This window comes from Falco naumanni, chromosome 15 (genome assembly GCF_017639655.2).
Source record: "Falco naumanni isolate bFalNau1 chromosome 15, bFalNau1.pat, whole genome shotgun sequence".
Classification (NCBI taxonomy): domain Eukaryota; kingdom Metazoa; phylum Chordata; class Aves; order Falconiformes; family Falconidae; genus Falco; species Falco naumanni.
The window spans coordinates 22,243,702-22,271,089 of NC_054068.1; the positions used below are offsets into that span (position 1 = coordinate 22,243,702).

General features: G+C 50.8%; 2 protein-coding genes across 10 annotated transcripts in view; one reads left to right on the forward strand and one right to left on the reverse strand.

Moving 5' to 3' along the window:
• The window catches only part of RANBP10 (RAN binding protein 10), an 87,754-nt gene that overhangs the window by 1,075 nt on the left and 59,291 nt on the right, over window positions 1–27,388 (reverse strand). For 5 of the 9 annotated variants that reach the window (XM_040615657.1, XM_040615663.1, XM_040615660.1 and 2 more), the window contains 8 exons: window positions 22,341–22,453; window positions 19,529–19,637; window positions 18,381–18,529; window positions 17,055–17,250; window positions 15,568–15,692; window positions 14,664–14,809; window positions 14,071–14,182; window positions 4,076–4,646 (listed from right to left, as the gene is read on the reverse strand). In XM_040615657.1, coding sequence (XP_040471591.1) covers window positions 4,234–4,646; window positions 14,071–14,182; window positions 14,664–14,809; window positions 15,568–15,692; window positions 17,055–17,250; window positions 18,381–18,529; window positions 19,529–19,637; window positions 22,341–22,453 — 1,363 coding nt within the window. In that variant the 3' untranslated portion in view covers window positions 4,076–4,233. Of the gene's footprint in view, window positions 1–4,075; window positions 4,647–11,208; window positions 11,913–14,070; window positions 14,183–14,229; window positions 14,431–14,663; window positions 14,810–15,567; window positions 15,693–17,054; window positions 17,251–18,380; window positions 18,530–19,528; window positions 19,638–22,340; window positions 22,454–27,388 lie in introns of those variants that run through there. The other 4 variants (XM_040615658.1, XM_040615659.1, XM_040615664.1 and 1 more) reach the window with 4 other exon arrangements.
• On the forward strand, window positions 11–1,830 carry CCL17 (C-C motif chemokine ligand 17). The gene is made up of 3 exons (XM_040615752.1): window positions 11–412; window positions 999–1,104; window positions 1,448–1,830. The coding sequence occupies exons 1-3, from the start codon at window positions 346–348 to the stop codon at window positions 1,536–1,538; spliced, it is 264 nt and encodes an 87-aa protein (XP_040471686.1). The 5' UTR covers window positions 11–345; the 3' UTR covers window positions 1,539–1,830.

Sequence of the window (27,388 nt, forward strand, 5' to 3'; positions counted from 1 at the left end):
CACATAAAGCTGTTTTTAATCTGCTTTCCTGGGTAAATTTCGTTTCCCCAAAGCCTCCTGGCAGCCCCTCACGGCCTTGTGGCTCTTCTGCAGAAAGCAGAAGTGGCTGCCCTGCTCCTCGACCTTTTCCACCCACTGCTGGACGTGCCCCCAAAATAAAAAATGTCAGAAGTCCTGGTGACCAGGAAGAGGCTTCTTAGAACGCGTCTGAAGTTTTCAGAAAAGCGGTCAAAGTGGGTGGCACGCAGAGGATAAATTGCGGCGCGGTGAGAGCCGGAGCTGCAGAGGGCGGGAGGTGGCGCGGAGCGGGACAGAGGCACCACCAAGAGCCCTCCCGCCGCCGCCATGCTCCCTGCGCGGGCTGCGCTGCTGCTCGCCCTGCTCCTCACCCTCTCCCGGCACCACGCCGCAGGTAAGGCGCCCGTGGGCCACCGCCGCAGGACGGGGCTTGGAGCCCCCACTGGGGACATCCCGGGGTGTGGGGGGCAGGCGAGATCAGCAGGGAGCGGGGACGGGTGTGGGGCGGCACATCCCGGGGCGCAGGGAAGGGCGGGCAGGGAGCCATGTGCCAGGCTGGGAGGGGGCTCCAGGCGCCCCAGCTCTCAGCGGGGGGAGCAAGTGGCTGGAGGTGGGGAGCACGTGCAGCTGTTGGGAGCCTCCCAGAACGCCTTGGAGGTTGTGCTCCCACCTTGGAAACTCGCAGAACCTCGTCCCCAGACCGAGCACCCCAGCCTCAGCGCGCACTTCGGCAGCTGCAGCAATGTGGGCTGGGGGTGCCGGGTACCCTGCCGTTCCCCTCCCCACTGCTGCCCACGCTTCCCAGTGCCACGCTCGCTGACACGAAGGGAACGAGCCCGCACTGTGGGATGCTGTGGGAGCTGCTGAGAAGCTCCACAGCCCCCGTCCCGTGTTCAGTATTCTGCAGCATCACTGTCTGGCGATGCAATTGGTTGCAAAGTGCTGCCGAGGGCATTCACATCTCTCCCTTCCCTTCTCAGCCCACTTCGCTCCCATCGAATGCTGCTTCAAGTACACGCAGAAAGCCATCCGACACATACAGAGTTTCTACGAGACATCCAGCGACTGCTCCTTGCCTGCAGTTGTGTAAGTACCCCCGGGGTTTGCCCCCCACCCCCGGCACAGCATCCCCCATCCCGTCCTGCCCCACAGACAGCTCAGTCCCAGCAGGGACCACGTGCCAGGGGGGCTGTGGTAGGAAAGTAGCTCTGTGGGGTGGGCAGAGGGGGAAAAATGGTGCTTTCTGCTGCCAGCGGTCTGGGAAGACTCAGACACGCAGCATCAGCCCAAGGAGGGCACGGGCTGCTGGAGGTGACTCCAAGCCTCCATCCAGGATGGGGCTGCACGCAGAGAGGGGAGTAGTGGTGCATGGGAAGGGAACGGCTCATGGTTCATGTTTTCATTCTCTTTCCTCACTTTCTCACTGCAGGGTTGTGGCTGCGAACGGTGCCGAGATCTGTGCTGACCCCCAGAAGCTCTGGGTGAAGAGAGCCATGAAAAATCTTCCAAGGAAAAAATGAAATCCTCTTCCTGCTGTCCACCGTCAGACTCACCCGTCCAGCCCTCCCGTCTCTGGAGGGAGCAGACCATGCTCACAGCACTTCTCCAAAGGCTCCCGTGGTGGTGGGTGCTGTCACCGCAGGTGCAGCCAGCCCGTACCCTGGCAGTACCAGGTGTCACAGCAGCATGGACCAGCAGGCCACCATGTCCCTCCCACTGTCACTGCCCTGCCAGGATGCATCCAGTGGAGCAAATATTTATAATAAAGACTCATTGCCACAAGTTGCTTTTTTGAGTTTTTCCTGATTCTTCAGTGCAAGGAGCAGATCCTACAAGTCCAGGGCACGGTGCAGCCAAAACCCCCTTTGCCATGGGCACATGCTCCTCCAGGAGCAAACCGCGCCTGGTAATGGTGTGCTTCATTTGGAACAGGGTGGTGGGGCCAGGTCTTGACCCATAGGTCAGGGACCCACAGGTGGGGTTGCCCATACCCATAGGTAAGGCTATACATCCTTGCAGCATGCCCTCAGCCCTCGGGCGCTGCAGGCACTCCGAATTAGCGGGTGGCAGCGGAGGGTTCGGGAGAAGTTACCAGTCTGCCAAACCCTTAGTACCTTGTCAGCTTCCGAATATGCTGGTGGCCACCGCAAAGTAAGCAAGGGAGATGAAAAACATCCGCAGTGCCAGGAGGGTGAGGACACAACCCCCTCAGCTGGGCAGCAGAAAGGGGGTCCCAGCTGCCGACCCCCCTGCAGGGCTGGGGCAGGGGGGAGCAGCACAGGACCCCACTGGTGACACCAGGCTGACGCTCCATCGTTTCACGCGAGAGGCACAAAGCCCATGGGAGAAAACCTCAGGGAGGTGCAGGCAAGGAACACTGCGCATGCCGCGGACTGAGCCTTAACCTGCTTCTAAAGCTTCATCAGCGTTTTGTGCTCATGATCAGAAAACAGGGCAGGGCTGCATTTTCTAGGACATCAAATGTAAGCAGAGAACAGGAAAAAGCATCTCAGGTGACATTTTTGCCCGTGAATTGTTAGTGCCATGGGACAAAGCAGTGGCGGAAAACAGGCAGAATCAGAATCTGGGGACAACCACCATGCGGATTGTGCTTGGCTGATTATGGACACAAAATTCCAGGTTGTGCCCTCACAGCACGTAGCACTGAGGGCTATGATGGCCACGTTGTCTTCTGGAAGAAAAAAGGGATGTGCAAGTAGCCACACAAAGTAGCCAGTTTGTGGATGGACAATCCCAGTCTGTACTTCAGAGGCTCTTTCAGTATTTTACTTACTAAGAGCCTTCCCCAATCGTTTGAATTTGAGGGTTGCAAAGACTATTTCCCCCATTTTTTTCTTAAAACCACCACCACTGAAAATCAAACCACGTAGGCCCACAACTAGAACACTGCAGGTAGACAACACGATGCTTGAGGAGAAAAAGTAGTTCTTGCCATGGCACACAGCTAATCCAGAAATTACCGACCTGCAGAAAGAGCTGTCTCGACAAGATGTGAAAGGTGTTACAAGATGCTATTGCCAACCAGAGGTGAAAACGTTGAGGAAGCCCAGCAGATCATGTCGGTATTATTATGGGGATGACGATCACACCCTCTGCGAGAAAGGTGGTGATGAAAATGTGGGACAAATGTCACCTGCCCACGTTACAGAGCAGCCCTTGATGGAAAAAAAATATTGTTTTACTAGTCACTATCTCTTCATCAACAACATAAAATGATACTCCACTGGGCATGTCAACGTTATTCCTGAGGCTTTCACCACCCCAGTGGCCTGTTTTGGCTCATGGGGAATGGAGCTGTACTGATGTTCTGGACTGGTCTGGGCTGGTCCAGACCCCAGGGACCGCTCACGTGAGGTGCCGCCAGGTGGGAACGTCACTGGACTCAAGGCACCAGGGCCCGAGATGCAGGAGGTGGGCCACGGGGAAAGGGCACCGGGTCTGCCCCAGGGGCTCCAGCGCAGGTGCTCGCCCTGCGCCGCTGCCGGCAGGGCTCAGCACCGCTGGGAGAAGCCGTTCCGAAAGAAGCTTTGTAGCACAGACATGACGTGCTTTCTGCTATGCTGAGACAAGAGCAGAGTGGAGATATATAGAGGGGTCAGCAGACATATATATAGGTGTCGGCAGCTGCTGCATCACAGCCTGCCCCTCAAACACCCTGCTAGCCAAGCTGGGTGGGACCCACCTGAACATCTGGGCAATAACCGCTGGCTTCCCCCTGACAGCTGTATGTGAGGGAGCAACGCCCGTGCCCAGCGCCCACCGCCCTGACCACCAAGGGACCCACATCCGCACAGGGAGCCACCGCTGCCAGCATCAGCTCGCCCCTGGACCGGCAACACACCCTGTAACCAGCTCATCCCCGCCGAGCTGGGGGTCCCGGGGCGATGGGGTCCCGAGCAGCCTGGCAGCCCGCGGGCAGGCAGCCCCACTCTGGGACCCCGTCCCGTGGGGGGACACACGCTGCTGCCTGCGCCAGCTCCGCCGCTCGCCTTCCCCGGCCGGCAGAGCCTGACAAAGCACACTGCTCCACGCTAGCTCTTGCACATGGATGTGTATTTTAATAAAAATAATTCTGTCAATATACAGCAGAACGTCGATTTCTTTACCATATTTCTAGTATATTTTCATAGGCTTTTTCTCAGTTAAAATCCCCCCCTCCCCTTTTTAAAGTTTTCATGCGAAGCGTCAGATAACTTAATTCACAAATACTAAGCTTAGACTGAACCAATGTGCACACTCCGTGTTACGCCCGTTTAGCCCATGCTGTACCGCAGAGGGAGACCCCCCTCCCAAGGCAATGACCACCAGTCCGGAGCGACAGCGGGAGATCGGCGTGGTGGCAGCCGCTCCTCCGGGCTGGCTGGGGACCTGCGATGACCTGGCAGCCCGCGCCCCCGCCACGCGTGTCATACCTGAGTTGTGAGCAACCAGCAGAAGAGTTTGCTGCGTGGTGAGCAGGTCCCTGGGGCTCGCACCGCTGACCAGCCTGCACCCAAGGGCTTCAGGGGCCGGCAGCCACCTCCTGCCTCCTGGCTGGAGAGCCGGCAAGAGGGTGCGCAGGGGGCACCCAGCCCAGCCCCACCAAACACCTCTGCAGAGTCCTTGGTCTGGAAGAGTCACCATACTTGTATTTTTAAGATTTCCTTTAAAATCCTGATTATCCCCAGAGCTGCTGCTGCTGCTTCTCCTTTCTCTAAGTTTGAGCCCGTGAGAAGCCCAGACTGCAAAAACACGCTGTGCCCCCTCCCGGGGAAGGATGCGGTGAAGGTCCCCCAAGCACAGGGGTCAGAGCACACGCCCGGACCCAGGCAGAGCGCCCAGAGAAAAGGGGTCCACTTGGCCAGAGGAACTTGGACAAGGAGCAGAGGTTTGCATGGCCTCCACCAACGTTTCTGCAGCAACGTGAGTGCAAATCCTGCACGGGGCTCGGCTTCCTGCGAGCAGAAGAGAGTTACACCTTCCTCTTGGAAATAAAAGAGCTGGCAGGAGGTGTGCTCCTCAACGGGTGAGCCCTGGGCTTGGGGCACTGCTACAGCTCAAGGCTGCAGGCTCTGAGTGCTGGTGTGAGATGTGAGGAGGGGGACAGACATGCCACATTCACTCATCCATCACCTGCCACCTCCCGCTGCAGGGAAGGATGGTGGGGAGCAGCTAGTGCTCCCTCTGGAAGAGGTCTCCAGGCTCTCGGCTGCTCCCCTTTCCTCCCTGCATCACCGTAGCTCCCCACACCCCGCTGCCAAAGCTTCCCCTGGCTCTGCGACCTACACAGCAGGTGGGACATGGCCCACAGCCAGCTTTTGGCTCCGAGCAAGAGCTGCTGGCTTGCAGCTCTGTCCATCCCTCACTCTGCTGGGGCAGAAGGGTCCCGGCAGCACACAGCACACATCCCCTGTCCTGTCCCCGCAGCCCTCTCGCAGAAACACCTAGGGACAGACCCGTACATGGAGTCCCAACACCAGCTCTCTACAAGAGACCTGCTGCCCTCCGGATCCACCGCTCCCGCTCTTCTAACACGGGCAGGGTTCGAAGGAAGTTGCTCCTTCTGCAAAGGGGACGCCCGGGTGACCAGGACCACGTTTCCAAGGAACATGTTCCTTCCTTTCTGCTGCGAGCAGCCCCACAGGGCCTCGCTGCGCTCAGCACCGCAGCGTGATGGACCTCTCTGTGCTCAGCACCGCAGCGTGATGGACCTCTCTGCGCTCAGCACCGCAGCGTGATGGACCTCTCTGCGCTCAGCACCGCAGCGTGATGGACCTCTCTGCGCTCAGCACCGCAGCGTGATGGACCTCTCTGCCCGCTACCCTGTGCGGCTGCCGGAGCCTGCACAGCGCTTCTTCATGGAAAGAACCTCCCAACACCACGTTGTGCACCGCGCAGCTTCGTGGCATTTACACGCTGCCGTACAGCCTGGCTACCATGGTTCACCTCCTCAGTCAACCCCATGATAGCAGAAGGAACTCCGAAACCTGCATCTGAGCGGCACGTGCTACGTGAGCATTAAGACAGACAGGTACCGAAGCCCAGCAGCATCACAGCAATCCAACAAGGTATGCCTTGCTGGAGAAGGAGATGGTTCATCATCCCCAAGGCCTAAGGAGGAAAATGAAGAATTCAATCCCCAGAGCTAGTTACACCAGCTCTGGTTGTTCCAGTTGTTCAAGGGAGCCTCAAGAACAAAGCTATTTAAAGAATGGTAAAGATGCCTTAATAAGACTATGTGAAAAATAAGGACACAGCTCGAAACAGGTTGAGATGTCACTGTGTAAGAAGCAGATGGGAAAATTCTGGGTGTAAGCAATCACGAGAAACAAGACCCCTGAGGGGACTGTTCTCCACACCAGTCACAGCTGCATCTCCCGGTGTCCAAATCAGGTCGGCGGCAGCACAGCAAGCACCACCAGCACGTCAGAAACAGGAACAGGCCATAGCACCGATAACCACCTATCTTCCACGTGTCCCAGAGCAATGATATACAGTTCTGGTACGCACAGGGGGCTGGAGGCGATGGGGAGCAGCCACTGGACCACCTCTCCCCAAGAGCTGGATGCCACGTACCTGGTGCTTTGCTTTGGCAGTCCCTCTCCATTCTGCTGGCCACATGCAAAGGCTGTTTCTAACCAGACTCCAAAAGAAGGGCAGAAGTGCTGCAGCCAGCCCAGCTGCAGGCTGACAGGATCCTGCATGGTGACAAAAAGGGATCACTGCACGCAGGTCTGCCCCTCTGGGCCAGCGCAGCAGAAGCCAAGTCAGGAAGAGCAGCTGGAGCTGCCACATCTCAGCCCAACAAACATACTGTTGGCACAAGCCGCAGAGCTGACCCTGGTCTCAAAGCAGCTCCGTAGCACCGAACACTGCAGATACCACTTCTGGTGGTCACACAGGTGGGAGAACGCTGGGATTGTGGGAGGTAAAGGAGCAAGAACAGAGACCTAATAGCAGTAAGTTTTCCCAAAACAAACTGGTTCTGAGAACACATCTAAGGGTGAACGGGTGACAGATTGCTGCCCTCCCTGCTCGAATCAGCTTTTGTTAAATACCAGCCAGGACAGAAACACAGAGCAGCAAAAGGAATCATCTGGAACAAGATGCTTCCAAGAGGAACAAAAGGAACTAAGAGGAACAAAGTTTGGCTCCCCTGGTACAGGGGAGATGCCCACAAACTGGAACACATCCAGCAGAGGCCACAAAGATGGTCAGAGGCTGGAGTACAAGGTGTATGAGGTAGACACACCTCCGCTTATCTCACATACTTCAACATCTCCATCTCCTGAACTGATCCTTCATCTCACTCTGAAGTTCTCCCATGTTACTGCTGATGTGACTGCTCTCACTCACTGCTTGTGGGGACAGCAGGAACCCTTGTCTGCGGGGAGAAGCGCCTGGTGATGTAATTCAGCTCCACGAAGCTCTCTCCACAGAACCCTTGAAGGACGCTTTAACCAAGGCTTCAGGTCTGTAGTTCCCAAAATGTTGTTCTCAAAGGGTCATTTAACAGGCAGAGCATTAGGCTCAAAACCAAAGCTCATGATGGGCAGGGCTGCAGTTCCCCACCCCTGAAAACAGGCTTTCACCAAGTCCCTGTGAAATGTTATCCTTCTGAACGGTCCTTGCTGCGATGTGGAGCTTGAGGAAGGCAGGCAGAGTGGCTGGTGTCCAGAGCATGTCGCTGGAGTGTGCCTGCCACTCTGCAGACCAGCTCTTTGGTGGTGACTCTGGACTGATCAGTGGAGAGCTGAGATGCTCCAAGTGTGCAGACATGGAACAGCTGGAAGAGCTTTAGTTGTTGCAGCTGCAGCATTTCGCATGTCCTGGGAAGGATGCCACGGCTAGAAAGCCTCTCTTGGGGCTGCTCACTGAGAAATGTCACCTGTGAGCACTGTCTGGCTGTGGTTGGGAAAATCTACTTCTAGGATCTGAAGTCAGCCCAGCAGAGAGCAACCTGCGTGTCAGCCTCGTGTGATGTCCAGCGCCCTCGGCATTATAACACAGGGCCATAGCTGAGACCTCGCCACCCTCACCAAGGAGCAGGAAGCCAAAAGTTTCTACTACGGGCTACACAATCATTTACGTGGCGCTACTGAAGGACTCTTGGGAGAAGTGACACTGTGAGGGACTGCCCAGATGAAGCAGAGTCTCAGCTGGGGTGTTCATAGTTCACTTGTTTCTGAGCAAAGCACGAGGCACTTTGAATAATAAATCCCAAATCGCTGTTAGAAAAGTAATTTTTAAACTGCACTAGCCGCAGGTTAGGTGCACAAACACATTCAGAATTAAAAACCTCATTTCAGCTTAGTGATGTTTGCTTTTTTAAATGACCACAACAATCCAAACCAAGTTTCAGCTGACATGAACCATCAAGGAGCTGCCAGGGACACTCAGAGACCAAGAGGCTTTGAAAAATAACCTGGGAAAACCAAGTCAGAAATCTCATCTAGGAATCAGTGGTAGGTGGAGGCTACAGCTGCACCCCACCACACACTGCAAACACACCTCCCCACACTGAGTCATGGCCGTATTAGCCAGATTCTGAACAAAACAAGCAGAAACCACCAGTGAAACCGCAAGAACATTTGAAATAAAAAAAACTCTCAAGTAACAAGCATAGGACAGGTATGTCACAGCTGAAAAGCCTTTGCACTCCTCAAAGAACAGCATCAAGACACCAGGTACAGAAGCTGGCAGCAGTGATGGGTGTGGGTTACAGCTGTGAGCCAGTTAGGAACTGGGTCAAGTGGAAAGGGAAAAACAACTCAAGCTAGCACCATTGCTTTGAGTGCAAGAAGTGGAAAGCACCGCTGCTTGTCCAGTCCACAGGGATCCGCCGCCACTACGTGACGCACATCGTCAGTGGCAGAGCGGCTCACCGTCATCATTAAGAGTGCGGCCTCTCAGCACTAACCATGGCACAACAGCAAGATGGTTTCTACCACAGGGAGGGTCTCCACGACAAGCCAGAGACCACCCATCACGCGTTTCCTGAATAACCAGGTATCTAGGAGCATCTTTGGTTTTTTTGTAGTGAAAGGGAAACCAAAACAAGAAACATGCTCTAGGACAGTCAGCACCGCTTTGCTGAGAGACCAAGTGGGGCATTAACATCACACATTGCAAAGAGTCTTGGCTTAAAGGAACCACAAAGAGAAGGAACAAAAAAAAAAGCTCAGAAAGAGACAAAGATGGTGTTGGCACGGAGATGAGCAAGTGGACTGACTGCAGCCAGACAGCAGCACGCTGAATGGTGACCAACAGAGCAGAAGTCGCCAAATGTGAAAGGCAAAGCCAGGTACCAGAGTAAAATTTCCAGCCTAAGTACCCACAATCAGCCCATCAGTGTGCTGCAAGCCTGGGACTACAAACTGGAAAGCCTGCAGGAGACACTCAGGAGGCCAAGTTCACGTGCTGCCTCAGGGTCAGCAATGGCACCAGGGCACGACAGCTCAGGCTGGGCAGCCCGGCGGGTCCCACACCAGAGGCTTCAGAAAGGACTCCTGCCTGCCGGGGTAAAGGTCTCTGCAACTGCAGCAAGGTAAGGACTGCAGGCTGGGGTAACATCCACCACCAGGACAACGAGCAGAGTTGGAAATCAGCAGATGAGCTTTCAGGCACGTGAGCTGTTCCCCAGAACTGAAACAGAAGCCTCAGATTTGCAAGTTGAATTCATCTGCTTACTGCGGTCCTCTGCTGCCGTCTGCCTAGAAGAACGGCTTCGACACACAGAGCTCCCTCTCTGCTTTTTTCAGACCTGATGCTAATAAAAATGCCTCCTCCACCTCTAAATCTCACCTTGCCTGCTTTCTTAGGCCGCCATGGCTCTAGCACTGCCCCTACACATTGTATACGTTCACCAAAAGGTAGTCACAGGCATTCCCAACCACCTTCAACACCATCTGCACGTTCACTGCCACAGTCTTCTGCAGTGCAGGGGACACCTACCCCCCTGCTCTGCCTTGATTTCAGACATCATGTTCCAGGCGCAAGTCAAGCCTGCAAATACAGAAAATCCTTAAAGTTCTGGGCTACTGCACAGAAGTCACACACCACCTTCCTTTCCTCAGGGGCACACAAGCACTCTTGCTGCCCAAAGCCCTGGCACAGGCTAACATCCATTTTAAGGACAAACTTAAACACAATCTATTCATCTTTCGTTGACTCTTCCAAAAAAACCTCATGAACAGCAGTAAAATACATGCTGGGTCTGAGCTCCCCTGAGCCCTCCTCAGAGCTACTGGCCTAAAATCCATTTGGTGCAGTTACGGTTCCACCCATGCAGCCAGCCCCAGCCTGGAGTCTCCTAAGGGTGCCCCGGCAGATGCAAAGCGTACAGCCTCGCCGGGTAAGTACACACTCAGCAGCACTGAGAGGTCCGAATGCCAAAAACTTACTAGCACTGAAGTCCCTGGGCCTGACACATGCTGCAGCACAGACACATTTGTCCATCTTACTTGAAGGTTATTCGCCCACAGATCCTTGCTGGTTGCTTTTGGGCCTGAAAACTAAAATAATTTTCTTAGTTAAACCTTAAAGAAATATTGCTGCTCCCTTCTGAACAGCTCAGACCTTGCAAAGCCAACACTGACCCTAACCCCCTACCTGACCTTGCACGTGTCACCTGCAGGGCGAGCACAGTTCAGCCTCGTGCTCTCAAGACACTTCCAAAATTCAAAAGTGCTCATTTAGATCAGCGTTATGTGGGGAGGTCAGTACATACTATTATTACTTAGTCTTGGTGACAGTGCCCTCCTATGTGGAGAAAAAGGGGGATTTGTGATTTAACACAAAAACTGACAGCCCAACCAGGCAGCACCCGCGAACTTTCTCGCAGGCCAACATGAGCTGCTCCTACCAGCACAGCGGGTAGGTGGCTTCATATCCATCAGTCCTGTCCTAGCTGCTGCGGGAGCTGGATGTACCCATTTCTCAGGGCTGTGAGATACTTTTACAGTGTGGCCACTAACACGGGCACTGTCAGGTCTTCTACTCTCCCCACTCACAAAGACAAGCGTTTGAGAGTCTTGTGCTCTTAGAAGAGGCATGAACCGTGAAGGACCATGCTCCTCCAATTCCCATCTTTGTGCGTGACATGACCTACCTCACCAGGTCTCCTGTAGGGCTGCATGATATGTATGGTTGGGACCGAGTCTGTGGGCAATAAATACATCAATGACTTTGTGGAGGTGGAAGAGACCTTTTTAATAAACAGGATTCAAATAAAATAAAAAAAAACCCCTCTGAACTGCCACAGCGAGAAGAGTTCAGATCACTAGCACAGCAGATGATGCCGTATGTGCACGATGGAAGGAGAAAGGAAGAAAAGAACAAACTGTCACCAACTTGATGAGCTTCCTCAGTAAATCAGCAGAAACCAGCTCAGCAAAACTCTCCAGATAAAATATTGGTGGATCCATGAGAAACAACTCAAATCAAAATAAAGAAATCCCTACATCGGAAGGTGCTACATGAGAAAAACCAGCGAAATACTGAGTGCCGCTGGAGCCGCAGCAACGGCAGGGAGACAGGTAAGATCTGCCAGTCCTTCCTGGGGTCTGGAATAGCCACACAGTGAGGGACTCACTCAATCCTTTCACAGGCAGTGTTTGTGTTGGTGTGCGTGCGTGTGTGTGTGCTAGAGGGGGTGTTGGTGCCAGGGAGGTCAGGCTATTGAACGAGGTGGTGGTGTAGAGTGGCAGCAACGGAGGGTGAAGGGCAGCACTCAACGATGTCAACTCCATCTTGCTCTGGTGGCTAGTGCAAATAGTCGTCTACTCTGGCAAAGGAGCAGGAGCCCAAGCCCACGCGAGCCATGAGCCGCAAACACTCCGAGGCCTGGCCCAAGGCAAGCATCAGCGGGGGCTGCTTTGGCAGGTTCTGAGATTCTGTGGGGGCAAAAAAAGAAATCTGTTTAGAAGAGGTGACCTGGCTGCACGCCAGCTCACCTGCACTCGGGTCCCTCTCACCAAGCCCAGCATCCCTGGCAGAAGGCGCTGGCTCTGGAAGGAAGGTGCTCCTCAGTAGCGCTGGCTCCGCGCCGCTGCTCCTCCGCACACCCCACCGCCCACGACACGCCCCACGTGGGGCCACAGCGCAGCAGGGTGTCTGAGAAAGTGCTGCTGTGGTGGCCACCGCAAGGAAAGGGAAGCGGATCTCCTGCTGCCTTGGTGTCTGCCAGAAAACCCTCAAAACGTGAGAGATCAAAGCGTGGAAAAATACGGAAAGGCAGGTGAAACCAGCACCAAGTGAGAGGCGGCCTCTCCACCTCTCCCCCTTGCGCGAGTCGACACAGTAGTCCAGGCCCCAGACAAACTCCCTCACTGGTCAGTGCTTCTTCTGTTTCACGTTCGCTACGTATGCAAGAGGGAATCCCAGCTGGGCTAGCTAAGGTGCCTTGCGACTTGTGTGACAAAGCATGTCCAGACATCATCTTTCACATCTCCCTGGTGACACCCCTCAGCAACCCATCCACGCTCCTCAAGCACTGGACACACAATGGCCAGAACTGAGTCACCCTGTTGGACACCTGCCTGTGCTGACTGTCAGGGGAGGGGACGCCCCTTCCCAAGCCACCTAATTTCTGTTCCTTTACTCAGACAGAACTGGAGCCCTCACGGGTTTGTCCATCAAGCTGTTCCTTTCCCCTGATTTATTTCTTATTTAGATAACCTCTAAATCTCCTTTTGGCACACTTAACGTGAAGTGCACGGTCCCACCAGGAAGTACGTCTGAGCACAGCGAGCTAGACTGTGCGCAGGAGTCAGGCATGGGCTTCCGAGACAGAGAAGCTCCCCAGCGGACAGCGTTTGGCCGGCTGTGGATGGACTGAGCTAACCCAGACTGGGAAGTGTCCTGTGAAATTACCTGAGCAATGACACTGCATGTCTGATCATGGTCTGGTGACAGGATCAAGGCTGCTGCCTAGAATGAATCAATCCCTTTCTAGCAGACTAGTGACAGGCCACAACCTCATTATCACCCATTTCTCCACCACGGGATTTTCTGTAGCTGAAGATACCAGGAGGGTCAGCAACATGGCAACTCACTGACTGCAAGCACAAGACTTGTATCGGGCAGAACTACTGCATGTACTACACCGGGTTCAAGACAAAAGAGTAAACGACAACAAGCTGTTGGGCCAAGGAACATTCCTAAGGAAAATGGAAGAGCAGGCATAAACATTCAGCTCTGAGGACACAGAGGAGGGCAAGAGACTGCTCATACCTGGATCCAACCATGATCCAGGTATGACCTGCCAACACAAAGAGCGAAGCTCGTCAGAAGGAGGAAGCTGTCCTGCTAGCTGAAGAAAACCGACCCATAACCGGATCTCTGAGTGTCCTCTCAGCACAGTTAAGACCAGAAGCAAAAGAGCAACAAGGCTGGACCATTACCACAGCCCCAAATCCAACACTGGACTGCAGGCAGCCAGGCTCTCTGGGCAGAGTTTGAAGGGAAGACAAACCCTGCCTGCGTTTAACTCTGCACGTTCAGCTTGAGCTCAAACACAACTGGAATTATGGCTCCCCTCTGCTTTAGAGCCAACACTAAGGAAACCTGCTTCACTTACGAGATGCTGCCAACACAGCAACTGTACTCCCTACCAGAAAGATGGATGATGCCAGCACAAAACTCTGCCAACCCAAACAGCATGGAAAATAGCCCTGGTAATGCCAGCAAAATGATTCAGGTGGGTTCAGAGCAAGAAGGAAGATGGGCAGGAAATGCGTCAAAGAGATGGTGGCTTCTTCAGTAAGTAGGGGAGGAAAATCCTAAGGAGCATCCTTGGAAGGAGCATTGAGGAAGACCCAAGGAAGGGAGCCAAAAGAAGATTAGATCAGGAGGATCCGTTCTCTGCAGGCTTCCCTCCTGCCTCCCTTCCTGCATCACTGCCCTGTCAATCCCCACCAACAGAGAGAGAGGTAAAAGCTAAATGCAAGTGTTTCTGAATGTTTCCTAACACCTGCAGGCTTGCCCGCCACAGGACAGCCCTTGAGAGCAGGTATGCCCAGTGGGTAGCGCTCAACAGGAACCAGGCCTTACCCAATATAGCACTGTTAAGAGCAGCACACACAGGTTCCCTCTGGATCGGGTCCAGCTGTTGACCAACAGGGCAGTTCCAAGGGTCTGAGTAAGCTAACAAGCTAAATGCATCCTGTGTGAGAGAACAGAAAGGCACAGTAAGGTGATGCACAGCTGCAAACACACAGGAACACCACCTAGTCCATCAGCTGGGGCACCTCCTGCCATCGCCAAGGTGACAGGTGCCTACCTCCTGAAAAGAAATGGCCCTTTTCTTCTTGGCAGCAAGGGACCACACTGGGCCATCAAGATAGCGGATTAAAGAGGGTGCCCCCTCCACCTGGCAGGGGAGCCAGCACGGGAAGGCAGGTAGAGTGTCACCTGGAGAGAAGAAGAGCATGCAGTTGCTCCAGGAAGGCAGGTGGGAGCTGTATTTCTCTCCTGTGCTGAGAATTGGGTCTAGACGTTCTATGTTCACTGAGCTTTGACCTCTGCTGGCCCCCTCTTCCTCACCAGGTGCAGAAGTGGGGGCTACCCAGAGCTCTGCAAAGGAACCCACAACCCCAGTCTTGGCCCAGAGAACTGCTGCAATGCAGCACAAGGCCCAGGCTTACCTGAAGCATCTTTTTGTGCATTGTGTTCTTCCCATATTCTCTGCAAAGCTGCTCGCTCAGCATCTGCAGCTCCCGTCCAAACTGGATCATGCGCTCCGTGGCAGCATGGTTCCCTCCACAGAGCTGCCTCTGGGGGCAGCTGTCTTCTAGAGGAAAGGCAATGGAGAAGTAACAATCATCTTTCATTCCCCACCACTGCCCACTCTGTCATGCTACCCATAACCTCCCTCCCCTGCTGGGGCAGGTAGCTGCTCCCTATTCTAAGTTTATCCCAGTGGAAGCTTTTTGTGATCCCTGCCACTACAACAGCCAGGAGTGGTTTCTTCATAGCACCTGTCAGGTACAGGGAAAACTTGAGCTCAGTTTGTTTAATGCCTGAAATACCTACAAATCAAATCTTCTGATAAAATCATGGGAGCCTGCAACTCCAGCTGTAATACCCTTTCAGTTTCAGAGGTAGTGTAGAGCTGATTCATCTTCCCTCTCCAGCCTAAAGCACCCACAAACAAGACAGTTGTGGCTGACCACACTGTGCTGAGGACACCGTGCAGCTGGGCATCATCCAGCCCTTCCCAGCTCAGTTCAGTTCCTCAGCTGGCAGAAGTGCCAGGACTGCTCAGAGTTGGATGTCATGACCAACACTGAACAAACCTTTTGAGTCCTACTGCTTTCCCTGCCCCACAACATCACCAGCATTGCTGCAAGACTATGAAAAGCAAAATCTAGTTTTAGTTCCAGGACAGATTAAATTTCCCCGTGAAACAGGCATCTTGAGAACTTCATTCACTGGGGTGGCGAAATAAACCCAAAGTACAAGTTTTTTCCCCCAAATCCAATCACATTTCTAAATCTCGGTACCAGCTCGTTCTATTTCCCTTTACCCCTCCTGCCTCTGAGGCCCTACCCATGCTGGATTCATCCGTCTGCAAGATCTCTTCGTGTTTGTAGGTGCCATTCATTATCCTGGTGGATGAATTTTCCAGGACTCCATTGGGGTAATGCTCAGCCTCCATTTCCATCTCGCTGTCACTGAGGTAAAAAGGAGGAAGGAATAGTCAGATGTCTAAATTAGCAAGGGAAGAAATTAAGAGCTCAGATACCACATGGGGCCCAGCAATGGCCAGCAGACCAGGAAAGGTGCCAGTTGGACTACAGGGAGTCAGATGGTCTAACTCAGTGCAGTAAGAATTGTTGCAGGTTTCTGAAGTCAATTTACGAAATAGATTTCTGTTCCAAAGGCGCCTGTCAGAATTACAGGTGCAGCGTGCTTATCATTTTCCCTTCAGGAAGCAGTCACTTCTGGGACAGCAAACAGCAGCCAGACAACAGATAACATACTAACACACTACACAGGAGGGAAACCTTGGCTATGACAAGCCATCAACCCTTGCAAAAAGTGCAATACAGAACACAAGGGCGTTAGACTTAAATGTTTAAGACAGCAGTCTGAATGAGACTGCCAATTACCTGAAACGATGACAAAATCTTGCTGGGACTTGGGCTCTACATTTACAAAAAGCATCATAAATCTGGCATTATCAAATGATTCTGGTAAATTGAGTCTGAACAAGTGTTTCTCACTCCGTTACATGCTGTACAGCTTTCAAGAGGTCATGACAGAGATTACAAACTGTCTTGCAAACTGTGCTCAGCACAGTACTCAGAGGATGAGTGCCAGCTGCAATTAGCAAGAGATTCTACTAATCACCAGGATATCCTCTGTTCCAGCAGGGCCTCAGACAGCCCTGCAACACCAACCTGGAAAGTGAGCCCGAAGGAAGCTCAGTTCTTACCACAGCCCCATTTGCTCCACACTCCAGTAAATGCAGCAGTAACTATACCACTCTCCTGGACCTCCTACGGATTCTTGGAGAAGGGAGGCTTTCTAAAAGTCTGACCTGCTGTCACAAGCATGAAAAAAATTACTGCTGATTCAGAGGCTCATCTGGAAGGAACTGGGCACCAGGTAGAGGTAGCCCAAGAAAACTACTCACGAGGGCAACGCAGCAACCCAGTGGTGACTTAGGCTGCTGCCTACCCACTGAAGTGCAGGCAAGCTGCTTAGCAGCAGGAATCGACGGGCCGAGGCAGCAGTAACAAAACCAGGCTCAATGGGAGAGCTTCTGTGCAAACCAAGCCACGTTGGGCTCAGCTTGGTGTTTGAAACGAGAGCATCACAATATTCCTTATGAGATAAGCCTCCAAGCCTGAGCAAGCAGGGGAACTGGAACAGGCTTGTGCCTGCTGGGACTAGTAGTGACCTTGTAGATAATGCAGTTACTCTGTTGTTCAAAAGGGCAGGACAGAAGCCCTTCTGGCTTCTCAGAAAGCAAACTGAACCCTCTCTCATCATCTCTCCCTCCTCAGGCATCTACAACGTAAAAAAAATACCTGGTTTCTTGGTTACTCGTACTACTGTGCTGCTGAGATTTGGTAGAATCTGTAGAATTGGACTCAGAGTAGTTCACAGATGAGGGGGAGGAGGAGGAGGAAGAGGAAGATGATGAACTCAGTGTTGGGTATTTACTGTGACTCTGTTTGCTTTTTGTGGACATGACTCCGTTGCTACAGGTTGGACTATCTGCTCCTGAAAGTCAAGAAGAAAAGGAAAAATGAGACCAGACTGACAATATCACTTTATTGTGAAGTCAACAATTTAGCGAGAGAGCAAGCCCCAAAGGAAGAAAGCAAACTTTGTACGGAGACAAATGTAGACCTGTGAATGCTGCCCTGTGTTGCAGGTTGCAGCTGTAGACATCTGGTTGAAAACAGGTATTACCAAGAGATTTTATGGACTGATGGGATCATTCTGACTATCTAGTCAGAGAAGCATACCCAGGGTTTCTCACAACACAATACAGGAAAACAAAGATACTGGCTTGGGAAGAGGAGTGACAGCTTGGAGGCATGCAAGTAGCTGTCTTTCTTTCCCTTTAACGTTTGCCTGCCCACAGTTTGTCACATGCAGCAGCGGGAACACCGAAACAAAATACACTCAGATGGCTGCGAGCCGCTCAAGGCTCAAGTGACACAGGCTTAGACTGTGTTCAGGGGCTCTGCAGGTCATACTCCCTGGCCCACCCCATCTTCAAAGCCATAGCCAATAATTACCTAGGGAAGATACCTTGGGTGTCCTGGTTTATCTTGTTCTTTCTACTTCAAATCCTAAAGTTTAGTTTCCAGAACTGCAAGGAGTTGATGCTCTAGAGATGGGTTTTGCAGGTACAGAACTGTTCCCTTCTCAGGTGTTTAGAGCTTGCAAGGTAAAAACCATGGGGAGGGAGAGGCTCTCAAGCACAGCATCCCACTAACCTTTCACTCAGTTGGCCAGAACAGTGCATCTTCTGCTTGGTTCTTACTGGAAAGCAATCCTTTTGCAGACCCCAAGGTACAGGAGAGAGGCTTTGTGCTCCAGACCTCCTCTTACAGCTCGGTCAGTGAAGCACCGAGTCACTAGTGGCTGCTCTAGAAGGCCACCTTCAAAAGCTTCTTTATTCTGAAAAAAACCTGCTCTGCAGACTGTCTGTGGGAAATAACTAATGCAAAACCAGCTCTGTAGCCACCCATGATAAACAGTATGTCCTCTCGGCTGGGTATCAGAAAGGAAAGGAGCATTTCACAGAATACTGCACAGAAAGTAGCAGGTCATGTAATACACAACCATGTCCACTTTTGACATTTGCTGTTCTCATTAGGAGACACAGAAAACACACTTACCGGTACTATGAACGTGTGAGTTGCTTGATCCATGTCTAGGACTTAAGCTGGGGGACCCGGGGTAACTGTCCTGGGATCTGGGGCTGCGGGCACTGAAACAACGTACTTCACTGTCTGTCCCATTCACCATCTCCACAAACTGGCGACACCTGATTTCATAGGAGGGAAGGAGGAGAAAAGGGTGCATGACAGCCAGGATGCTCTGCATTGGAGGTTTCCTTAGTTACTGAGTGGACAAGTCCTAGAAACTGCATAGGAGCTACATTTTTTGGCTTTCAAAAAGACATTTCAGACTCCTGGTACCTTTGTATTGCAACTGCTCTGATAATGCTAGGGGAGGAAGGAGTTCACAAATCGCACCTTTGATGCTAATGAATGTTGAGACATTCCCAAAAAGCAAGTTTATTTCCATTGTGCTAAGAAGAAACTGTTCCTTTACAGCATGCTTTCATCTCTACCACCTCTGCAAGTACGCCAAAAATCAATTGTGGGTTGTTTTTTTTTTTTTTCAGGGAGAAGATACTAAATCTGCCAAATATAGTTCCCTCACTACTCCGTCAACCCAGAAATACACGTGGTCAACGGAAAATAGAGGAGGAAGGGTAAAAAACTGCAATATCCACAGCAACAGTGAGCACTTCTCATTTAGCTTTACTGGGAATTGTCCTTATATGTTTCAGGAGGCTGGGGAGACCCACTCTGCATGGTTGGGAGAACTGGGACACACGAGCACTTTTTTCCTTTAGTCTCTGTCCCAGATAGCTTTCTTCATACATCTGCCTTTCTAGGAACCTTCACAGTGACTCCACAGGCTCCAGTGTTGCAATAGCTCCACCAGACAAGTACAGGCTGTCTGTGAAGGACCTCCTGGCAGTCAGCAGAGCTAAAATTTCACCCACCTCTGCCTGACCTCATGGGGCAAAGCCATACTGGGTCTGAGCAGCAACAAATGGGCTACATTTACACTGCCACATGCATCGTGCAAAGGGCTGAACCTACAGCCTTTCCCACCTGCCTCCAAAGGGATCTCAAACCAGTTTGAATTCAGAACAAGGTGTGCAGCCAGACTGGACGGCTGGACAGCCTCTTTCTTCTCTCCTTCATCTATGCATCTCAGCATTAGGGAGTATAAAGCTGTTCATACTTACTTTAACATGAAGAGCAGGTTGGGGTTATGATCTAGAAGGCCAGGATAGAGCTGCTGGGTGGCTTCTATAGCCTCTCCCACTCTGCCTGCTAATACTAGCTTCTGTATTCCTGAAAGCAGAAGGAAACCTATTGATACACAGGATCAGCTAACAAGAACAGCCAGAAGAGTGGTCTTACATAGACCACACAGCTCCCCACTACCACCTTGCACAAGGGCTAGGGAGAACTGGGGACCACGTTTTGTTTATCATGGAGTAGGGTGAGGAAAAAAAGCCTGTGAAAATGAGGGACAATCTGTCAGTAGCTCAGAAACACCAACAGTAGAAGGATCTGAAGGATGAACTAGGTGTGCTGGGGTGGGGTGCTCTGGGACTTTAGTCCTTTAGTCACAAAGCTATGCAGCAATGAAAAAGAAAGCAGGACAAGATATCTGGATGGAAGCAAGGACACTGCTGGGGAAATGCCAAATTCAGAGGGGAAGCCCGTAGGTCAGTCTCATGTTATATCCTCTGGCTGATTCATGCTTAGAAGCGTATGTATGGCTGAGCATTAGATAAGCAGAGTATTTATAAAGGGTCTGTGACCTGTAAAGGGTCGGTACTGTCTCCCCAATATCCCTACTTCTAAGCAGAAGTAACTATACCAACAAAAGTGGGTTCCTGCAAGTCCCACCTCACCGTATTCCCCAAGAAGAGAAGTAACCTGAGCTTGGCCAGCAGCAATGACGTGGCACCCATAAGCTAGCTCCAAGAATCAGCTGTGACTAAGCCAGAAACAGCTCAACGAGTTGTACTCTTCTATGAGGTGCAAAGATACAAGGCAGAAGCCATACAGCACCCTGGATGTTCATGTCCCACATATGTTCCTTCAGTGGGTCCGAAGACAACAAGTGCAAGACTTGAGATCCCATCCCTGAACAGAAAAGCTGCTGATCTACAGGGGGTCACATTTTACTTTTCTAAGTGTACTTAAAACTAACAACTAAATGTCCTTAAAACTAAAAATGCATTGCACTTCCTTCTCTGTTTTTCCAGGACTTCTTACAAACAACAGAAAGAAGGTTCTGAATCGCCTGTGAAATGCTTTGCAAGCAAGCAGAGGCTCTAATAACAACAGGCTGTGACTTTTGCGAGCCATAAGCAGTTGAAAGCCCAGCCTGGTGATCTTCATTAGCAATCCCCAGTAACAATCTGCAGTGACTTGTCTTGGCTGACACTTCTCAGTGTCTATTTGCTTGTTATCGTAGCTGAAAGCTAAAACCAAAGACGTGGCTCTCACACCAACATGTGTTGCACAGCCTCCTTCATTTTGCTCTGTTTCTTCTACTGACTTGCACGTCCGTTTTCATGTCTCTCTGCTTTTGACAGCTCTCTTCTTTGCCTTGTTTGGCAACTCTCACAGATGTCACTGCCTTTTAGATTTTCCCCTCTTTTTGTTTTCCCATCTGTATTTTCCTGACACCTTTTATTTAAGCCCCAACTTCAGAGCTCCATATTCCTTCCCTCCATCTGCCTCGTCACCTGTCCTCAAACAAACGGGGCCGCACTGTCTCGCGTGCCTCCTGTAAGGCTTTATCAATTAAACCCACAGCAACAAGAACGTTGGCTGGGGTCAGGGTTGCATTATGCATGACCTGGAAAGCACAAAGCCCATCAGCACTAACAGGCAGCAACTACAAGTTATTTTGGGTACTAAGCAGAGTCCCCAAATGAACCTGAATGCTGGCTAAGCACATGTAATGTATGAAGAGCGAGCTACAAAGGGGCACGATGCTCCTGATATGTAACAGTCACATGAGAAACAGTTGACAAAGGGAAGGGAAATGTACAAAGTGGGATGTAGCATGTATTCAACAGCCAGGAGAATGCAGAAAACACACCAATGTTCTGTGACTCTGCAGGCTGTGAATAGGAAAGCTAAAAACCCACAAAAGTACAGCAGGAGAAAGCTGCAAGCCTCGTTCTGCTGGAACCAAAAGCACGTACAGCCTTACAAACTGACACATGAGCCACTTTGGTGGAAAGAGCCGTAACCAAAACAGACATAAAATACAAATTCTTCTCCTAGTGTGAACTACATGTGTTGGCTGTGAATGTGCAAAAGCCTCAACGTGCAAAAAAAATCTACTGGAAGACAACATGTGCAAAGGGACTGAAAGACTTGTAACTCTGGGAGCTGTAGTCAAAACAGATTGATGTGTCTGGGTCCCTGTGGACCATGCTAATGAAACTACCCCTGCTGCACAGAACGCGTAGAAGAACCCAAATCCAAATGGATCCCTGGTGCACTGTGACCTCCGTTCAGGCAAAGTCCAAGGTAACCATTCTATTCTCTACCAATTCGGTACTACCTCCAAGAAAGCACCTCCTGCCCTAGATATTACGTTTAGCCTGATGTGTGAAAACTGCTGGACTCAAAGTGGAGTCACCCCATCTCTTCCAGGATTCAGCTATTAATTTTCAACACGACCGAGGAAATTAACAAAGTTGTCAGAAAACTTAGTATATTCAACACTGCCAGGCATGCAGGTCATTTGTCAGAGCAGACAGGCAAAGGAAAGAATAGGGCAGTTCTTCAGGCAAAGACAGCAGAGGGTGGAGGGGACACAGCACTGATGGAAAAGGTCTCCCAGCAGCGGTCCCTTAGCTCCACTGATCCCAGGCAGCAACACCGAGTCAGCAGTGTGCTGTGGACAGCTTTGTGAGCCACGGAGTAACTTTTTGACTTCCACAGCACTTCATTCCTCTGTTACCTGAAGGTAACACGTGGCCTGCATGCCACACTTTGGGAACAACTACCCAAGAGACTTACTTTGTCTATTCTTTATTGAGGTCTGTTCTTCCTGGATTGTGGTGTCTGTGACTCTGGCAAAGGCAGTTGCTGTTGAACAGTACCCATGATGAACCAAATACGATGAAACCATACTAGAAAATAAGAAAATACAAACAGATGAAAAGACACTTGCAAAACAGGGTGATCACACTGGAGAAAAAAAATCAACACAACAGAAGTTGCAGCTCCAGTGACCCAACTCAGCTTGCTTAGGACATAACCAGGGTCCTACTTGTGGGTCCAGACAATTTACAACACAGGCACCTGGTCCTCAACAAACAGAAGGGAAACTCTAAACTCACCTTACAGGGAAAAAAAATTAAAATAAAACATTGAGTCCCAATGCATACATGGTATTTATTTATTTAATGACTGCTGTGTAAAGGTCACTTGTAAGGGCTCGGAACTATTACTGCCAGTGACACCCTACACAGGTATAAAATCTGAACATCAGAGAGGCTCACAGCTTTCAAGCAGACCTCAATGAAAAGGTTCTGGTCCTGAATTTCTTCCAACATTTACTTTGCCAATAATTAAAATTTTGGTAGTTGAATGTCCTTATTAATTCTACACATTCATAGATAGTTTTATCTGCTGATTTACGGAGTAGACTTAGCATTGATTTTACAAATACACATTTTAAAGTTGTATTTTCAAAAAATGGGGGAGGGGGTAGGTAGTATCATTGTCAGAAAACGAACACAAAACCACCTTTCTGAACACACCATTTCAGAAGGACTTGTGCCTTCCCAGGATGGTGGGTAAATGTTAACGCTCACTGGATTTTAACAAAACCTAAAAAGCCAGCAGAGGATTTCAAAGCTTCTAGTGAAGAATCTCAAAATAGGCTTCTCATGATGAAGCTGTATTGATCCAGTCAAGTCACAGCTAACAACACACATTCAGCTTGGCTACTTTCAGTACGAGAGAAGTATTTTATGAGTCAGCAATAATCTTCAGGCACAATGTTGTAAGCAGGTGTGTAATTTTTAAAACTTGTTTCAGAAACAAGTGCTTACGTACCACAAAGGGTACAAGGTGTGCCCTTTGCCCCGGCATGGTACAGACAGGCGTGAAGAAGCACATCCCCTCCCCGCCAAGCACAGCAGCCAGGTCATCCCGGCTCAATCAGGCTGAAACGCTGAACACAGCGATCCAGGCTGGCAGGAACGGAGGAGAAAAGCCAACTCTTGCTTCAGTGTAATGCAGTAGCCAGAGTCAGAGGCTGCAAAGATTTAAATGCTTTACAAAGCTGCACAAAACCTGAGCTCCTTCCTAGGGCACTTCTGCCTGTGGCACCATGGAAGCATCCCTGCGTGGGTACGCAGCAGTGTTACATGCTGGTCACTATGCCAGGCCAACTTTCAGCAACGACTTATCAGTTCTGTGCCTCAGCTACTTACTACAGCAGTGCTGCGCACACTCATACATTCAGCAGCATGTCTGCAGCCAGAGGTATCTCTCCTGAAGTTCTGGGAGAAGTTTATCACACTCCACTGTGACCTATCTTCATGCAGACAAAAACCTTTCAGAATCCCAGGTTCTCCAATGCTTTTACCACTTGGGAGCCATGGTTGAAACTTGAGGGCAGCAGAAGTGCTCAAACCACAGGTGCAGCTACCTCTGTGCTGCATCTAAAGGTGTTTCTCTCACCTAGAGCAGTCATGGTGGTGACAGAGGTTTGTACTGTCTGAGGCTTTTCTTCAAAACAGAATGTGACTGCACGCTTCTCTGTACAAAGTTGCATGAAGTTGTCCTCCTTCTGCATGGCATCACTTAGCTTCTCAAACAAACAATGCCAAGTCCTCCCACTTTACCAGAAATGGGGATCTACATCGTTCCTTCTCTCGTAATCAATCACACCAGCTGATCTCAAGTCTCAGATGACTTCTACTCAGATTCCTCATGGAAAAGCTAAAAAGACTAGAGCTCCTGTAAGACTGTAACAACACACAAAGAAGAGGAGTGATCCATGTGAGTCCCTTTCAAGGTTTCAGGCACTTGAAAACCCTGTCAGAGCACCTCTCTGGTGACAACATATCCAGGCATGTAACACAGATGAAATACTCTGCCAGGCTAGATCCTCCTCCGCTCTCCAGGGAGGCACTCCCTACAGCAAACCTTCCCCAGTGACGGCCTCGCCAAGATCGTGCCTCTCAGGATCTGTCAGGGAGGAGAGTCTCTGAAGGGAAGGAAATGCTTAGCTGCACGGTTAGAGATTAAATAAGATGCTACGAATCCCAACAAAGCCACAGGACAAGAAAACATCGGCCCAAAAGCTTGGAGCTCCAAGCCGAAACAGCTGGACTACCGATGTGAGGTACAAGCCCTGCCTTAAACTTGCCTTTGGAGAGGGGGAAGATGGGAAACATGATGCTGATTCTTAAAAAGAAGTCCAAAGAAGTTACGAGGAACTCCAGAGCAGCGACTCTGACCCCTCCACCATGCACATCAGAAGCAATTCTGGAGAACACAAGGAAGAAACACAGGGATAAACCAGTCCTACCGCAGAAGAATCAACAGCTTGTGTAAAGGGAAGCCATGGCACTCTGGTGACATTTTTGGAGGGGCTCTGGAAGCAGGCAGAAAACAGATGTTTTTGCAGTCCACTTGGTTGTCCAAAGATACTTTACAATCTGTCAGCGAAACCTCTCAAAGAAATTGTGTCACCATGTGATAAAAGGAAAGGTCCAACATGGCTAAATATTCAGGTTAAGTAATAGGGTGGCAAAAAATGGTCAGTTTTACCAGGGAAAGGAAAGAACACTAGCGCTGCAGGAGCCTGTGCTATTAACGTATTCATAAAGCTAAGCCTGACACACCAATGCTCTCACCCAGTGCAGGTGCTTTTATACTCAAAGATGCAGGGCATTTTTCTGAACAAGTTGCCTTTTGAGCACTATGAGCTAAGTATTTCCATTTACGTATCAGTGTACCTCTTCATTCTCTCTGGCTGCTAGGCAAGCTTCCCAAAAGCGAATCCCGTCATTCCACAGCCTGACAAAAGGTGTTGCAGGGAGTGAAATGACCCCATAAAGTCAACAATCCAGTACATCAGAATGAAAATTAATGTTAAAGTCAATGCCAGTTGTTACATCTCATCCTGTGCTGGGTCAGACCAAGCACCCAGTTAGCCCAGTACTCGTACCTCCCAACTGGCAAAAGCAAATGCCTAGAACAAAATAAAGGAACAAGGCACATATGAAATGACACCTTCCTCCATCGCCCTCCCAGCTTCCACTGATGAGCCAGATACATCCTGTCCTAGAGGTATCTCTCTACATCATAGCCCTGATAATGTCTCCAGTCGCTTTTTTTAATCCATGCCATTTTCATGGTATCTTATGGCAGAGAGTGTGAAAAAGCGCCCTCCTTTATTTCTTCTAAATGTGCCATCCGGTTAACTTCACTTAGAATCGTAGAACCACAGGATCGTTCAGGTTGGAAAAGACCCCCAAGACCACAGAGTCCACCCGCTAACCCAGCGCTGCCAAGGCCACCACTAGCCCACGGCCCCCGGCACCCTGTCCAGGCGGCCCCAGCACCCTGTCCAGGCGTTGTTTAAACACCCGCAGGGCTGGTGGCCCCACCGCCTCCCTGGGCAGCCTGTGCCAGTGCTTCAACACTTCTTCCCTCCCAGGGAAGAAACGTTTCCGATACCCAACCTAACCCTCCCCTGGCGCAGCCTGAGGCCGTTCCCTCTTGTCCTGTCACTTGTTACCTGGGAGCAGAGACCGACCCCCCTGCCTACAGCCCTGGCAGGCAGCTGGAGGGAGTGAGAAGGATCCCCCTGAGCCCCCTCCTCTCCAGGCTGAACCCCCCCAGCTCCCTCCGCCACTCCTGGTAGGACTTGTGCCCCAGCCCCTTCCCCAGCTCTGGACGTGCTCCAGCTCCTCTACGTCCCACTTGAAATGAGGGGCCCAAACCTGAACCCAGTACTCGAGATGTGGCCTCAGAGCAGCCAGTTTCTCCAGGAGAATGCTGTGAGAAACAGTGTCAAAAGCTTTACTAAAGTCTAGGTAGATAACATCCACAGCATCTCCCTCATCCACTAAGCTGGTCACCTTGTCACAGAAGGTCACTTGATACCCTGTAATTCTTGCAGTGCAGTTGCTCCTTCATCACCTTCTCAAGTCTATTCAAGGTATTTTTTTCATGCTTGTTTTACCCCTCACGATCACATCCTTCAGCACTGTAGGTCTGTATATTTGCTCCCTGCCTTATTCCTACTCCATACCTTTGCACATTCTGCCTTTTTTTTATTCATGCTTTTCTCACTTCTACTACATACTTTTGGAGAGAAAGAACCAAAACATCACATGGTATTCACATTAAGGATGCACCACATATTCACACAGTGACAGAATTATTTTTGTCCTGTTTTTCTCCTAACAAATCCAAGCTTGGTGTTTTCTTTTTTTTTTTGGCTTACTACCAAAAAAATGACCTGATATTTCTGTGCAATGATTCACCATAATCCGAAGATCTCAGTCCTTCCTGGAGGGCCCCTTCTTCCCAGCCATTTCTGAACACCCTCAACACCACAGATACTACAAGCACGTGTTCAAGTCTCCTCCTCCCAAGGTGGAAACCCCTTACACACTCATTCCCTCTCTTGTCCGTCTTGCAACTCACAATCCACATCAGATGTGCCCTCAGCCTCTGGCTGCATAGTCCCCCCTTAGTTAGCAGCAAGGAAATTTCTCAAAAGCCTTATGGACTTCCAAGACAGAGACAGCAGCCCAAGAACCACATCCACGTGTCTGCTGGCTCCTCTTTGCAAAACCCACGTCCTATTTCTCCATGTGTGCAACGCATCTACCCTTCAGCAGTGCTTCTACAGATTTGTCAAAACCAGATGTTGAGGCTCTCTCTGCCCATCACTGCCTTTCTAATGAAACCTTTCTTGAATCATGGCACCATACACACCATCCTCTCCTCTTCACACCCAAGGCAGTTTGGAGAGAAACTGCTCCAGACAGACAAGACCAGCAGACAAGAAGAATGATCACATGGATGCGATCATT